The sequence below is a fragment of the Papaver somniferum genome, chromosome 11 (assembly GCF_003573695.1).
Source record: "Papaver somniferum cultivar HN1 chromosome 11, ASM357369v1, whole genome shotgun sequence".
Taxonomy (NCBI): domain Eukaryota; kingdom Viridiplantae; phylum Streptophyta; class Magnoliopsida; order Ranunculales; family Papaveraceae; genus Papaver; species Papaver somniferum.
In genome coordinates, this window is record NC_039368.1 from 9,374,550 (window position 1) to 9,388,615 (window position 14,066).

The window sequence follows — 14,066 nt, forward strand, 5'->3', positions numbered from 1 at the left end:
GAGAAATGCGAGAAATCACATGTCTGAATGGCAAAGAGTTCAGGCAAGTTTACAACAGATAGTAAGAACTGTGAATATATCACACTCACCAGTCTGGAAAAAGCTTTTTAAATTAAATTTTGATGCTGCATATTGTAAATTCAATAAAAAAGCAGGACTGGGTCTAATATCTAGAAATGTGGCAGGTATCTCCAATGGAGCTAGAAGGTGCTCCAAAAAAAGCACTAGGACCTGAGCAAGCAGAGGTGTTAGCAGCTCTAGAGGCAATCAGATGGGCAGATGCAAAAGGATTACATAAAATCCAGTTAGAAGGAGATAGTCAAATGGGAAGGAGCAGTTCATTGGTTAAATAATAATATCATCAAAGACTGTCAGTATTATTTAAATAAATTTGAACAATGGTCTTGTAATTATGCTCATAGAGAAGCAAACACAGTAGCCGGCTCTATAGCTAAACATGCTTTATCTCTGTCTACCACTGAAGAATGGCAAGATACAATGCCTTCTTGGCTGGAATCAGCAATAGCTGATGATATGGCAACTATGTAAGTTTTTGATTCTTAAATAAAATCCTCTTTTCGTATTAAAAAAAACAAAAAAGTTCAAATGCCTGTGCACGGGCCTTGATGCGATGGCATATAAAAGGACATATTCGGTATTTTTAAATTGTCACATTATTCAATATTATCTAATGCAAAAAAGCAAAATATATTTGGGATTACTCTCTAGTGCATTGCACAAAACTAAGGCATGCTTAAAGTCATGTGACCAAGAGAAAGGGAGAGTTGAGTTCAAATACTGAAAGAGTTTAAAAGAAGAGCCCAGAGATTATGAGAAGAGTTGATTTCAATTTTCTTTTCTCTCTTTTGATCTTATTAAATAAATTTTATATATAATGGATGATCACAAACGCAAACTGTTACAAATTGACTACTATACTCCATACACTGCCCTAACACATTCCCAAATTATCAGAAGAAAAATGAATAACAATTACAAAGAGAAATGGAGACGATAAAGAAAACCTCGAACTAGGACCCCAATCACCCAACAATAAATTTCCCAAGCAACCCTATATATATTCCCTACAAAGAACATAGGCCGGCCCCCAAAACCAAACCTCGGAAAAGGACAAATGAAATAACCAAATCAGATAGCCGATAGACGAATGAGCTCACCATTAATCCGACAGCCCTAGCATCGTACCATCCTCCTTACCCCACATCTCTGCAAATTTGAGGTACCGACATGGGAGAATAAGGATGAATTACTCGGGTACAATCTTAGTAAACAAATCTGCACATTATGTAGGTCTGACCCCAGCTCCCTCAAAGCAGACCAGCAAGTAAAGCACCAGGATCTGTTGATGATGCGACTGGAATAGTTGGTTGTAACTGTGGTTGTGCAGGTGCTACTCCTAACGATGGGGGAGGAACAGGGGAAGACAATGGAATGCTAACTAACTGTTCCTTGATGAATTCTTTCAACCTGTGGATTGTTGGATGCTCATCAGATGATTTGAATAGCTTAAACCAATACTTTCTTTGCCCAAATAACTTTAAAGAAAACAAACTTACTCAAACGTAAGTGCTGGATCCCCTGAAGCAACTGTCATTCGAAGTTGAGTCCGATCTGAAGGGTCGGTTTCAACTCTAACCTAAAATAACATAACAAACTTTGTTAGGGCTTACAGAACCCTGAGAGAGAGAGACAAGAAGATGATACTACTAAAAGTCGAGCATTTCAAATTGTCATTTTGACACCCCTTTTTCTTGTACCCGTTATGACAAGTTTATCATGTATTTATAACATACGGTCAATGCAAATAAGAGAAGTAAAGACTTTTTACCAAGCAAAGCATGGCTCGCGGATTTTCTGAGTAGAAAGTTGTACTTGCAACCAGATTATTTGGATTTGGGTCCTGAAACATAAAAATAAACTTTAAGCACCTTTAAACGATATGGAGAAGCATAGGTTTAAAGAAAAAAATGAGCTTACCAGTCCCGGAGAAACCATCAACTGAAAACTATTGAATAAGTTTGCCATTTCCGGAAGAGATAGTGGTTTTACGCCTCTAACCTGCTCATATTTCCCAAATTTAAGTATTAGTTGATTAAAAGCTATGACCATGGTAACATGTGCTGTGCCAATGAGTGTTCACCCACTGATCAATAGTGGTCATGCGTAAATATCCAATCCATCACTACCTAAAAGGACGAACTAATTTGTACGATGAGGTTGCGAGTCCTCTATGTCCATTTAAATTGTCTGAGACTGAGAACTTTCTAATTTATCTAAATTTACCAACTTCTTATGACAAGCTAGGTGAAGTCACATAAATGCTTAGTAACAAATTCGAATTCTTTTGTTAAGACTGACAAGCAGAACAAATACCACTTCTTGAAGCTTCAAAGGAGGTCCTGAAAGTGATCTCCATTGGGGAAAGAATTCTTCACCAGATACTGATATATGCTGCATAAATTTATTCATGACGGCAGGAATGCGAAGGTTGACCTTGACCTATCAACAAAATACCCAAATTGAGATGTTTTAAATGCTTGATACCTCAGAAGTATGAATATTTCTAAATATCAGGCCCTATAACCCACCATTGAAGATCCGGATTTATAAGAGAAATCAAGAACAGCTACATCCCTGCTTGGTCGAAGATTTACAATTTCAAGGGGACACTGCACCTGAAAACCAGAAAAGGAAAAGCCAACATGAGTTAGAGTGTGTGAAGCAGAGAGAGATGAGTTGACCATTAAATATGAATATTTACCTGTGCCCTTGGGGGAATGGTATCAGGTACTGCAGCAATTTCTGTCCTTAAATGTGCTGGTGGCAATATAATAGCCTGAACAGAAACAAGAGCAGTCGTGTTCTTGTTTCCCAAGAAAAGAACAAGCCTTCCTTGATGAGCCCGCCACTCAGCTTTCACCCCAATCTGCTTACACAGAAGAAAACAACTAAGAAACCCACTATGTAGACTGTAGCAAACCCTCTGGTTCATGAATTTCTCTTTAAGTCACAAACACCCATTATAAGGTAAGATGGTTGGATGTCAATTAGAAAAAGAAAGTGGAAGCAGACCTGAATGTTAGGGTCTTCATAGAGCACACCACTGTCTTTCAGACACAACGCATTAAACCTTTCAGTAATGTTTCCAATAGGCTGCAAACATGTGATATAATTAGCTGTTACAATCTCAATTATTTTGCAAAAAAAAAGTTCTACCCTTGAAAATATATAAGTTTACCTGAATTGAGCTTGGCTGTTCTTCAAGAGGGGCAAGTGCCAAGGCATCTGCTGCACTTGTAACACCCTGAGAGGTGGAAACTGGATTTTGTTCAGTTGTGGTCGCAACAGTGGGAGGGCCTTCAATAGCCAGTGGGCCCAAAAGATCACCAAGGAGATCAGCAGACGGCGCGGCTAGTTGAGAATCTACTTTGGTCAAGGTCCCGTTCGTGTGGACCATTCCTTCGTCTGCCAAATTTTCCTGCAAGATTCTACAGTCTTAGGATATGCTAATAGAAATAAATTAATATATTATCTGCTTAGTTTATGGAGAACTTACCGCACTACTGTTAATGCTAGGCATCTTCACAAGGCTAAGCTGACCAACTCCAACAGGCGTGGGCGCATTAGTAGGACGTTGGTCAGTTACCACCAACACATTTGAATTCTGCTGCTGGGCACGCAACTTAATGGCACTTTGTTCCGCAGTGTCAACCTCTGTGTCTTCAGCCTTTTTGATTAATGCAGACTAGTTTTCATATGAAAGATAAAGTTAGTGTTGAGTCAGTCGACAGCCTTTACATGCTACTACAACATGGAGTTTTCTACCTTCAGTTTACTTCTTTATTTTAACAAACATTTGTATTACAATACTGAATTGGATTTAAAAGTACGCACAGGAAATGAAGGAAATGAGCTAGTTTCTAGGTAACATGCAAGACTATATATACCTCACGTTCAGGAAATTTGGGCATTTCAGCCAATATATCTGCTAAAGCTGCGCCTTTTTTACATAATGCAAAATATTCAACAGCTCTCTGCTGTATTTCAACATCTATGCAACTCTCATACCTGCAGAGAAAATAGAACATAAGAAGGATTCAGAACACATAATCATGTCATGAGAACCAACGTAACAGGACCACTTTTTGACTATACAAAAAGAAACAACTACAAAAATTTACTATGAAATAGGATCAAGTGAACAGGTCTCACTTGTTGAATACCGCCCAGATGTGATCCTTCAACTCCGGATCCCATGGTTGAGTATGCATCAAGATTTTAGCATAAGATGAAAGAAGAATAGACACAGTAGGGGTCCTGGAAACAAGACACTATTAGATATTGGAATGCACGAACTAGAAATGACGCACAGACAAAAATTCACAGGTTAAGCCCTTCTTACGATACAGTTGGAAGCTTTTCATGAATGATGCTAAAGAGTTCCTTAGGGCTGCAACCGGGTCTTCTAGCCAAAAGGTGACCATACTCTCCAAGAAGATAGGCACTAACCTGTTGCAATTATAGTAAAAAATTTGCATAATTAATAACCAAAGGATTGGTAGCTTGATATTTTTTGTTCCCAACTCGTTGGTAATTGTTCCTTGAGGCCATTTGACACCTGTTTCTCTGGGCCACTTATGCAAGGTCTATCGAGCTGAGGTTTCATACCCCTACTGTTTTTTCCACCAAGGTTTCTAGTCCCCAATTAAGATACCCAGTAGGTACACACTAGCAACAACCGAAGTCAACCACATACAAAACACAATAAAGACATTCTATTTGACAAACTTTAAGCTTGAACAAAGAAGGTTCATATGCTAACCTTGACCATTGTTTCATGTATAGCGGGCTTGTCGAGATACTCTCTAGCTTTTGCTGCTGCATAAGGCTGAAAAGATAAAATGTCAGACAAATAAAGAATGTAACAACAGAAAAACATCACAATTCAGTATCTGATAGAACACCTGTAGATCTTCGTTGTTTGTGACAAACTGCACAACACGATACCAAATGTCATCACTGACAAAATCCCCTGCCTTGTCAATCAACTGAAGAATCACATCTATATACCTGTCACCAGAGATGCATCAGAGACCACAATGCTGAACAGAAACTTCAAGGGTGAAATATCAGCGCAGAAGGGTGCAATGTGAGTATCATGACATGCTGCTAATGTAAACCACCTCTAGCATATAATCTATCCTTACCAAGATAGATCAGGAGCAAACTTCTCTGCAAGGATAGCAGCCTTTAATGCCAACTCCTCGCGCATTGCAAAGTCAGCGGAGCTGAGATACTGAAAAAACATCATATAGTCAGAAGTTGAACGCCAGACTCACAAATCGAATTTCTGAATACTTTTAAACAAGTTGATTCCTTGCATGCTCGCATGAAGAAATACCATCAAATATTAGCTAAAATATGCTGACCTGCAATAACTCCTCGACTATGTCTTTTGCATTGGAAACGTCGCACATGCCATAGAGCAAATCAAGAGCACGCCTTCTAATACTGTAAATGTATATCCGAAAAATGTTAAGATCATGCTATATTTGTTATTATAACACCACATCGCGATGCTATCTAGTTCATAAAGAAGAAGCTAAATTTCTTTTTTATAAATGCAGATTAACTCAAATATGCCACCGAGCAAAGAGCCTATCGCAGCTTACAATAAATGCACCCAGGAAATTGTGCTTCACAACTAAGTTGTTTCTAAAAGAAAATACTTTTCTTCTGCAGATTCATCCATAATGATTGGTCTCATTAAAAGTCAAAAGTTCAATATGAAGTGCTACCCTCATCCCTGTCCCTTAGACTTCACATATTATGAGTGGGAGAGAGAAGTACATAAGTACTCGTAAACAGTGGCTGTTTAAAAGTTTACCTAATGTCAGGGTCTTTCAATGAGGTGATGACCTGGGCTTGGTGTTTCTTGATAATATCCTGCATATCTGTTACCATCAGCATCCTAGTCATATTCTCCTGCACATGAGCAAAAAAATACACATAAATCCATGAACCGTAGCTAAGTGTACCCACAGCAGCAACAAAGCCATGTTCAGCTGTTAGACCTTAAAGATATAAGTAGCATCAACTCTTTTTCCGTAATTCAGAGGTCTAACTTAGTCCTAATCCAAAAGTGAGCTGTTAAAAATGAAGCATATGAAAATAATGAATTTTCTCAGCAGAGAGATATCTCTAGGATATTGGCAGTTCAAAATACTTACAAGTCCCAAATATCGAATGTTTGGCTCCCGGACTGCAATGAATTTCCCAAGCAACGCTACACACTGAGACATCATTTCTTTTTCCGCATCGAGATGCATGACCTGTATTTTACCAGATATGAGATTAGCAGAATGACAATGTATACTACTAAGTCGATTATATGCTTCAGATCTCAAATTGCAGCAACGTATTTAAGATTCTAGTCTAGTTAACCAATTACCAAACCAAGGGCTTCAAACAGAACAGCATGTGAAGCATTATTTTTATTCACATTTTTTACAACATCTGTTCCCATCAGAATTCGTTGTAACACCTACAATCATCGACAGAATTTTTCAGTATAAACAAAATGACAACTTGAAAATATTAATAAAAAATATATGACATCATAGATAACCTCGAATAATGATCTTCTAGTATTGGGATCTTCAACAGTTGGAAAATACTGAAGAGCCCTCATTGTCTTAACCTGAACAAAGCAAACCATGTAAGTCCAATACATACGGTAGTTCTAGTAAACCCATCATATTATCAGTAAACATACATAATGTCTTATCTACTTAAATAGTTATATTTGATACTTCAACTGGATGTTAATATACTGAGTAATTGGGTGGAAGAAAAACTCAAATAAAATTATCCAAGTAACAGAGAAAATTACTTGACAAGCATTTCCTAAGAGATAGCTCAACAAATATTCCCAAAGGGGAAAACATGATTTATGTGCCACACTAAATATTGAGGAAAGGCATACAATGCTTACATATCAGTATGACAGTGGTAAAGAGTAGAGATGTATGTCTTGTTCTGGTATATTATTGCTACTAAGGCACCACAGTAATAGATTAAGAAAACAAAAATATGAACAAATCAAACCTGAAGCCATGGAGACGGGATGCCATAGTAGGTGTACTCTTGTGGGACATCTTGGTTCCTAGCAAGCCTCTCCAAGATCTTTACACATTTGGGAAGACAACTCCAGTATCCGTCATGGTTATTTGAGACTAATGAAACAAGAAGGCTCATAACAGACGTCAAGACACCCATATCACGTTCATCAAGAAGTTGAGTCATGCGGTCTGACCTGGATATTTTTTACCCGTTGAATTAATGGAGAAGCTCATAGCTAAAACGATGACAACAACAACCTATCAATGAGCATAGCAGAAGTGTCTTACCACCCATCTACATTGACGACATCGGGATTCTTCCTGTACAACCTTAGAAGGCATAGTGCAGCCTTCTTTCTAACCAGTGGTCTGCAGCTACTGGAAATCTGATAATGATAATGCAAATTTTGTTACTTGTAAATACATTAAATCTAAACTCAGTTTAGAAAAACATATCAGTTATTTATCTTACAAGCAACTTTTGGACATCAGGTGCCAAAGATTCAGCAAACTCTCTTCCACCTATATTTCCAACCTGCAAAGACAAATCAAAACATCCAGCAAATGAGGTTTGGCGGGAATACAAATAAGAGAGGAATCACATGGGATACAAATATAAAACAGTAGTGGAGTAGAAAAGAGAACATAGAATTAGTTAATAACTGCACACTTTTACTTCAGCATGATTGGTATCCAAACAACTGAAGTAACAAGACACAACAAACTACCAAGGTGGCGAAAAGCAATTTGATTTAAGTCTTCTTTTATTCACAAATTACTGTAAGCTTAAATGCTGTAACAGTTCGTACCATTGTCAATGCCAAGCATTGGAACGTTTCATTGCGGCCAATGATATCACTGCGCACAGAATTAATAACCAGTCTCAGAAAGTCGTGGTTCTCATTTAGTAGACACGCTGTCACTATGTACCCAACCTGCAGCAAACAAGTCACAGAGTAAAATAATTAGGCTGTAAAGATATCATTCCTCAAGCTGTATGTTTACTGATCAAAGCAAGATCAAAAAAGATAATTACGCATAAGATGTGATTAAGGAGGGAGGGTCTACATAAGATGTGTGTAGCTGTATAGAGCGTACCATGTAATAAGAACACCCTAGAGAAGGATGGATCATGGACGAGTAGGGAAGGACAACATAATATACAACAATGAATTGAAGTTTTACCTGCTTTTCTGGATATTTTGGTGCAGATATCAAGGAAAGGGCCTCCATGTGCCCAAAATCCACATCATACCCCAGCATGTATATGTAAAGCATTTTCCATACATATTTTTTCTTTTCATAAGGTGACAAACCCTGTGACAGCAAACAAGATCCCAGTTATAAAGGATTCTTCACAGCCAACTGAAATCATGCATAGGCTTTTTCCAAAAGCAAGTGTCAGAAACACGTGTCTCTATTGGATCAAAGATGCACACTTCTACTAATTCATGTGGCCACAATCAGATTAATTACTTGGTCTCTTAACACAAAAAGATTAAAAAAGAAAATAGCGTCAAAAAGCTAGTAATTTAACACCAGGCAGCACGTGAAGAATGGAAATTGATGAACTGGTTTTTGCGCTATGAAGTGTAGAACGGTAGCAAAGTATAACACTTGCACTGTGTGTATAACAATCAAATAATCATGGGCTCTAGTGATTCAGACAAATTTTTTGACTGTTGTTATGTTTTGGTGATGAGCTAGCATGTAGTACAATGTATATATAAACAGAACACCAACCAAATCAATGTTTGGCATGCTAAACTACCCATATTGAGTACCACCATATAAACGTTTGCCGTGTGGAATCATCCAAAAGGAAAAATGGTTAAGAGATATATTACATAATTCAAAATTTTCTGATTTATTAGTCTTTGTGAGTACTGTACAAGACCAAATAACCTATATCCTTTCGAGACTGATTCATTCCTAGTGTTTACGTTTCAAAAACAAACAACAACACAGAGAGAGAGAAAACGCAAAGGAAAAACCAGACGAAATGCAACCTACCAAAATATAAGCATCGATATTCCTCTGAGTTGTAAAACCTAATAATGTAAAATCTTGTATTTTTCTAAGTTGCAACACCTATCTGCTGCCCAATTTAAAACAGCTCTTCTGTTATCATCCTATTGACCTTTGCCATTACAAATGTCTAAAACACTCGAACTTGGTATCAATAATTTATTCTCGTAATGCTGCTAATGAGCTCATCACACAGGTATTTTCAACTAGTGGCAACACACATCAATCAAACAGACCAATTTTTTAAACAGGTACTAACCAACACTACCCAAATCAGTATCATCCACCATTGGTTTAAATAATTCACTATTTTCTACGATTAATCATCCCCATTCACGTTAATTCATTTCTGACGACATAAACTGGAGCTATTAGGTTTTCAGCTACTAATTATATATCAAATTCCTGAGTTTAATCAAAAAGAGAAAGCATTTAGATTATGGAAAAATGATAAATTGAGATAAGAAGACACACACCTTTTCATTTTTGAAGCGAGTACGAATATTCCCAAGTTCTTTATCAACCCTAAGTCTTTCAGCTTCTTTGTTTTGACAGTTTCTTACATCGCTTATAAAAACGGAGAGACCTCTCATACCAGATAAGGCCATCTCCTCTTTTCAGATCCAATTCAACAACACACGATCCCAACCAACAATAACAAAAGAAGAAATCTCTCTCTGTATGAAATCCGAACCTTGTAAAATCTATCACACTCACTTCCCTTATTCCAGATCTAAGATCTTACAAAAATGTGGTGTTGAATTGGGGGAAAATGTTTGCCCTAATTTTGACTGTCTTGTTTTTGTTGAACGAGCGAGGAGGAGAGGGGGCGAGGGTGGGGATAGAAATGACGACGGGAGAGAGAAGGGGGTGGAGGAGGAGACTGAGAAAATTTTGAAGAGGAGAGAGAAAGAGAAGGCTTTTACTACGACGACATCAGGTCGGTCTGGCCATCTGGCCATCAGCATCATTCCACCCACCTACGTTTTTTTTTTTACTTTTTTTTTTTTTTTGTGTGTTAGACAAAAATTTTAATCCGTTTTTTTACCAAATTAATTGACAGTTCGGTGTTTCTGTTAAGACGAAAATTTTCCATTTCAAGTATAGTTGTTTGTCCCGAGTGCAATGATGCCAAGTGTGACGGATGGAAAAATTAAGTTCAGTGTTTTAGGGTTCGCAAGCCATAATTTTTCCATCGTTTAGTGTGTTACGGATGGAAAATTTACGTTTAGGTCTTAATACTTCTAACAGGATGTCCCTTTATCGTATTCGTCTAACTTGATGCATAATTCATATGTCTTATATTATGGGTCAGTTAATTTTTGAGGTGAACGTTATGATTCGAGAATCATCCATTAAGTAGTATCTTGACATTTTTCTTTTTGTCAACTTTAAAAATTGTGGTTATAATTTTGCAAGTCATACGTAATCAATCATGGTTTTTTATATTCGGTTTCAATATAAAATGTCTGATTTTAGAGGAAATTAATTGATACAAGTAGAAGAAGAGTGTCGAAAAACAAGAGAGGCAACACTCCCGGAATTTGATTGCTATGACCTACCTGTACCATGTGTGTTTGGATTGGTCACGCTAATATTATTTGTTTAACAATGTTTTTTCATTGGGCAAGTGGGTACGGGTTCTTTAGTGGTTTTATTGCCCTACTTACTGGCGAATCCACATACTCTTTGCACTTTCCTGTCTTTTGACTAGAAATTAACCAGAAAATAAGATCACTCATGGTTCTTAGTTGAGATTTTTTTCCGAGTAGAGGCACTGTTAGGGTTGGATAATAATGCCTGCTGGGGGTGGGGTTAATAAAAATGTTTCTCTGCGTTAGAGAGTTTTTTTTTTTTGGCTTGGACGTTTGTTTGTTAGTTTCATGTTGATGAGTAGTTGGATACATCTCTAGAAATTCTTTTTCTTTTTACTTAATAAGTCGGTAAATCATAATGCATGTTTGGCGATAGAATATCAGGATGATTTTTAAAATAAAAAGATTTATTCTTAAGAATGTTTGGGTACCAGAAGTAGGAGTCAATCCCAGAAATTAAAAGGAACCGTTTATGTTTTGTTTCTTAAAAAGTATATATTTTTGCTTTTAAAAAGTAACCTGTTATAGGGGCTGATGAAACTATTAGACGGGCTGATACAACATGACAAAAAAGGGTCATTAGTTAGTAATTTCAAAATCCTCTTATCTATATAATTTTCATAATGGTTAAAAAGTCCTTATTTAGTTAGTATTGTTAATTTAATTAGTTAATCATACGTTAATGAACTTCTTTTTACATATACCCCACGATGGAGATCCTATTATGGTTGATCTCTTAGCTCCAATGTCCATTTCATGGCAATTTACGGTTGGAATTAACTATAGAAGCCAACCGTAGGAACCATTTACGATTGAAATTAACCACAAAAGCCAACCGTAGGGGTTATTTACGATTAGTATCTGATGAACATCCAACCGTAACTGGTTAAAAACCTAATCCTAAACCAGTTACGGTTGGATTGTTATCTTACCAGGTGAACCGTAAATAAGTTAAGGTTCGTTTGTCGGTGGCTAGTATCCAACCGTAACTAATTACGGTTGATAAGATTTAAGTCAAAGCCAACCGTAATTAAACTCAAAAACTTAAATTATTTTCGCTCAGGATCTTTATGGTTAGTATTGTTAAAATCGAAACTAATCGTAAATAGTTTTACGGATACAAAATGAACCGTAACTGGATATTCCAAATAGTTTTTTAAGATTTACGGTTAGTAGTTCTTCAATTACCAACCGTAACACCTTCAGAAATCATAGTTACGGTTGGTTAATTAAGAATAACCAACTGTAACTCCATTTGCAACTCTAACATAAGTCATACCACTTGATTTTTCCGATGGTCTAGGGTGAAATTGAAATTGGTGTTCTTCGACAATTAGTGGATGTTGATTATCGTCAGTGCAATCATCTTTTTCTTTCGGGTTTTTTTTTGCAATCATCTTGTTGAAGGATTGAAGGATTTTGTTGATTATCGTCATTGTAATCATCTTTTTTTTTAAGGTTTAAATATATTTGATGATGATTATCAAAGAAAAACTGTTTTTGATTTCGTTTTTTTTTAATGATTAGATTTGAATAGATAGGATGGTAATTTAGTCCTTTTAAAAATGGAAGGGTAATTTAGACCTTTAAAATGACACTAGGACACCCCCTAACCAATTTGATAGACATTATTATCATAGTTCAGCCCCTCAAGTGGAATCATCAGCCCCTATAATAGGTTACTTTAAAAACCATTCTTAAATTTTGTTCTCAACTTACTTTTGACTTTTTTGCTTTTAGAATTCGAAAACAACTTTTCCAGAAGCATAAGTTAATCCCACACTTGTTTGGATACCATAAGCAGAAGTCGGTCCCAAAAAGTAGAAGCAAAAACATTTTGCTTCACAAAAAAATTTACTTTTTTTCTTCTAAAAATCAATCATTTTCAAATGAGAACCCAAACTAACTTTTGATTTTTTTGATTCAAGAAGTCGAAAAGTAACTTCTTAAACAGTATTCAAACATGCTAAACTAACTTATGATTTTTTGCATACAAAAGCTGAAAAAATAACTTCTTTAGTGGTACACGGACGCCCTCACCTTTTTCTCTTGACTTCTATATTGTATTTCACTAGTCCAAAAACATAAACACTTCTACTACGATATCCAAACAAGCGATTAACAATTGGAAACAAATAGATACAAGAAATTATCATGTTAAAAGAAGAATTCTAAATGTGTGGAATTTTTTAACATTAGGTTAAAATTAGCATTCAACTTTGTCGCGCTTCAAACAGAAACGTATTGCCTTTACTGTTAGTTATCATGACTATTTTACAACAACATGATTCAGTGGACTATAACATGCGATACATAGGATGTAAATATCATTGTTAGAGTTGCATATAAACAATATACAACAATTATGCAGTAATACAACTTAGCCAATTCACTTGAATATTTCCTGAAGCATAAAAGCCTACAATCCCCCAGTGTCTCCCAAGACCCGAAACAGAAATCAACGATCACAAATGGGCATGATAGTGAATAAAACACTTTTTTTTTCCGATTTCCACCTTGATCTGCATTTATATGTACATCAATAGTGATATTGGTTTTGAAATTGTTCTAAGCCAGTGATCTTTCCATACGACAAATCATACCCGAACCTGGAATATATACCCATCGTAAATAAATATTTACAAAAATTCAGGAAGATTACACAAATTTTATGTTTGTGAATTAATACAAAGTAGAAAGAACGCTCGATTCCATGGATAACACCAACAACATTTTTGACATATAATTTATATTGTAAATGCATAAAAACACAAAACAGAGTAGTTCAGATCATTCGTGTCATAAATGAGCTAAAAATTACAAAAATAAAATAAAAATGAATTTCAAAGTAAATTCGATTTACCTGTCAGTTTGTTATTATTTAACTATTTATCTATTTTTATTTGGAAAAAGTGATTACAACTGGTGAGGATTATTAATTCCTTGTTCTTGGAAACTTGTAAAAGTTTGAATTTTATTTGTTGGTAACCTAACCATTATCTACCATATATGTAACTACTATTTTTTTGGTAAATCTACGTAATGTTTACATCTCAGGAAATCATGTACTGAGTAATACAAATACGTCAGTTGAGCTGATAATGCTAAGTAAATATAGTATGTTTGTAAATGTGTTAAACAATGAATATACTTAAACAAGTAAATCAATTAGCAAGTTAATAAAGAAAGTGTGGCTAAGTTAACAAGCAACACAAGAGATTACGTGATTCGGCTTTCTCCTACGTACATGGGGTAATGAGTGGTGATTATATTAAGTTTATGAGTGGGATTATAAGGTATT

The 14,066-nt window shown here is 36.0% G+C and overlaps 1 protein-coding gene across 1 annotated transcript; it reads right to left on the reverse strand.

The window, feature by feature from the left end:
* Positions 1-840: 840 nt before the first annotated feature.
* On the reverse strand, positions 841-10,095 carry LOC113321341 (AP-2 complex subunit alpha-1-like). Its single transcript, XM_026569232.1, has 27 exons — positions 9,647-10,095; positions 8,328-8,459; positions 7,952-8,077; positions 7,615-7,677; positions 7,431-7,528; positions 7,129-7,336; positions 6,650-6,721; positions 6,473-6,565; positions 6,252-6,353; positions 5,909-6,006; positions 5,451-5,532; positions 5,229-5,317; positions 4,986-5,091; positions 4,844-4,909; positions 4,424-4,530; positions 4,234-4,338; positions 3,969-4,089; positions 3,578-3,766; positions 3,260-3,499; positions 3,094-3,174; positions 2,783-2,947; positions 2,610-2,696; positions 2,395-2,520; positions 1,999-2,079; positions 1,850-1,921; positions 1,578-1,657; positions 841-1,488 (listed from the first exon to the last, which is right to left on the reverse strand). The coding sequence occupies exons 1-27, from the start codon at positions 9,776-9,778 to the stop codon at positions 1,329-1,331; spliced, it is 3,081 nt and encodes a 1,026-aa protein (XP_026425017.1). The 5' UTR covers positions 9,779-10,095; the 3' UTR covers positions 841-1,328.
* Positions 10,096-14,066: the final 3,971 nt, after the last annotated feature.

Bases quoted from the DNA above. Each gene is read 5' to 3' on its own strand.
- LOC113321341 (XM_026569232.1), bottom strand. From the start codon at position 9,778: ATGGCCTTATCTGGTATGAGAGGTCTCTCCGTTTTTATAAGCGATGTA. The intron at 4,531-4,843 runs GTTAGCATATGA...TAATTGCAACAG, and splicing joins TACATGAAACAATGGTCAAG to GTTAGTGCCTATCTTCTTGG. The intron at 2,521-2,609 runs GTGGGTTATAGG...TTTTGTTGATAG, and splicing joins ATAAATCCGGATCTTCAATG to GTCAAGGTCAACCTTCGCAT.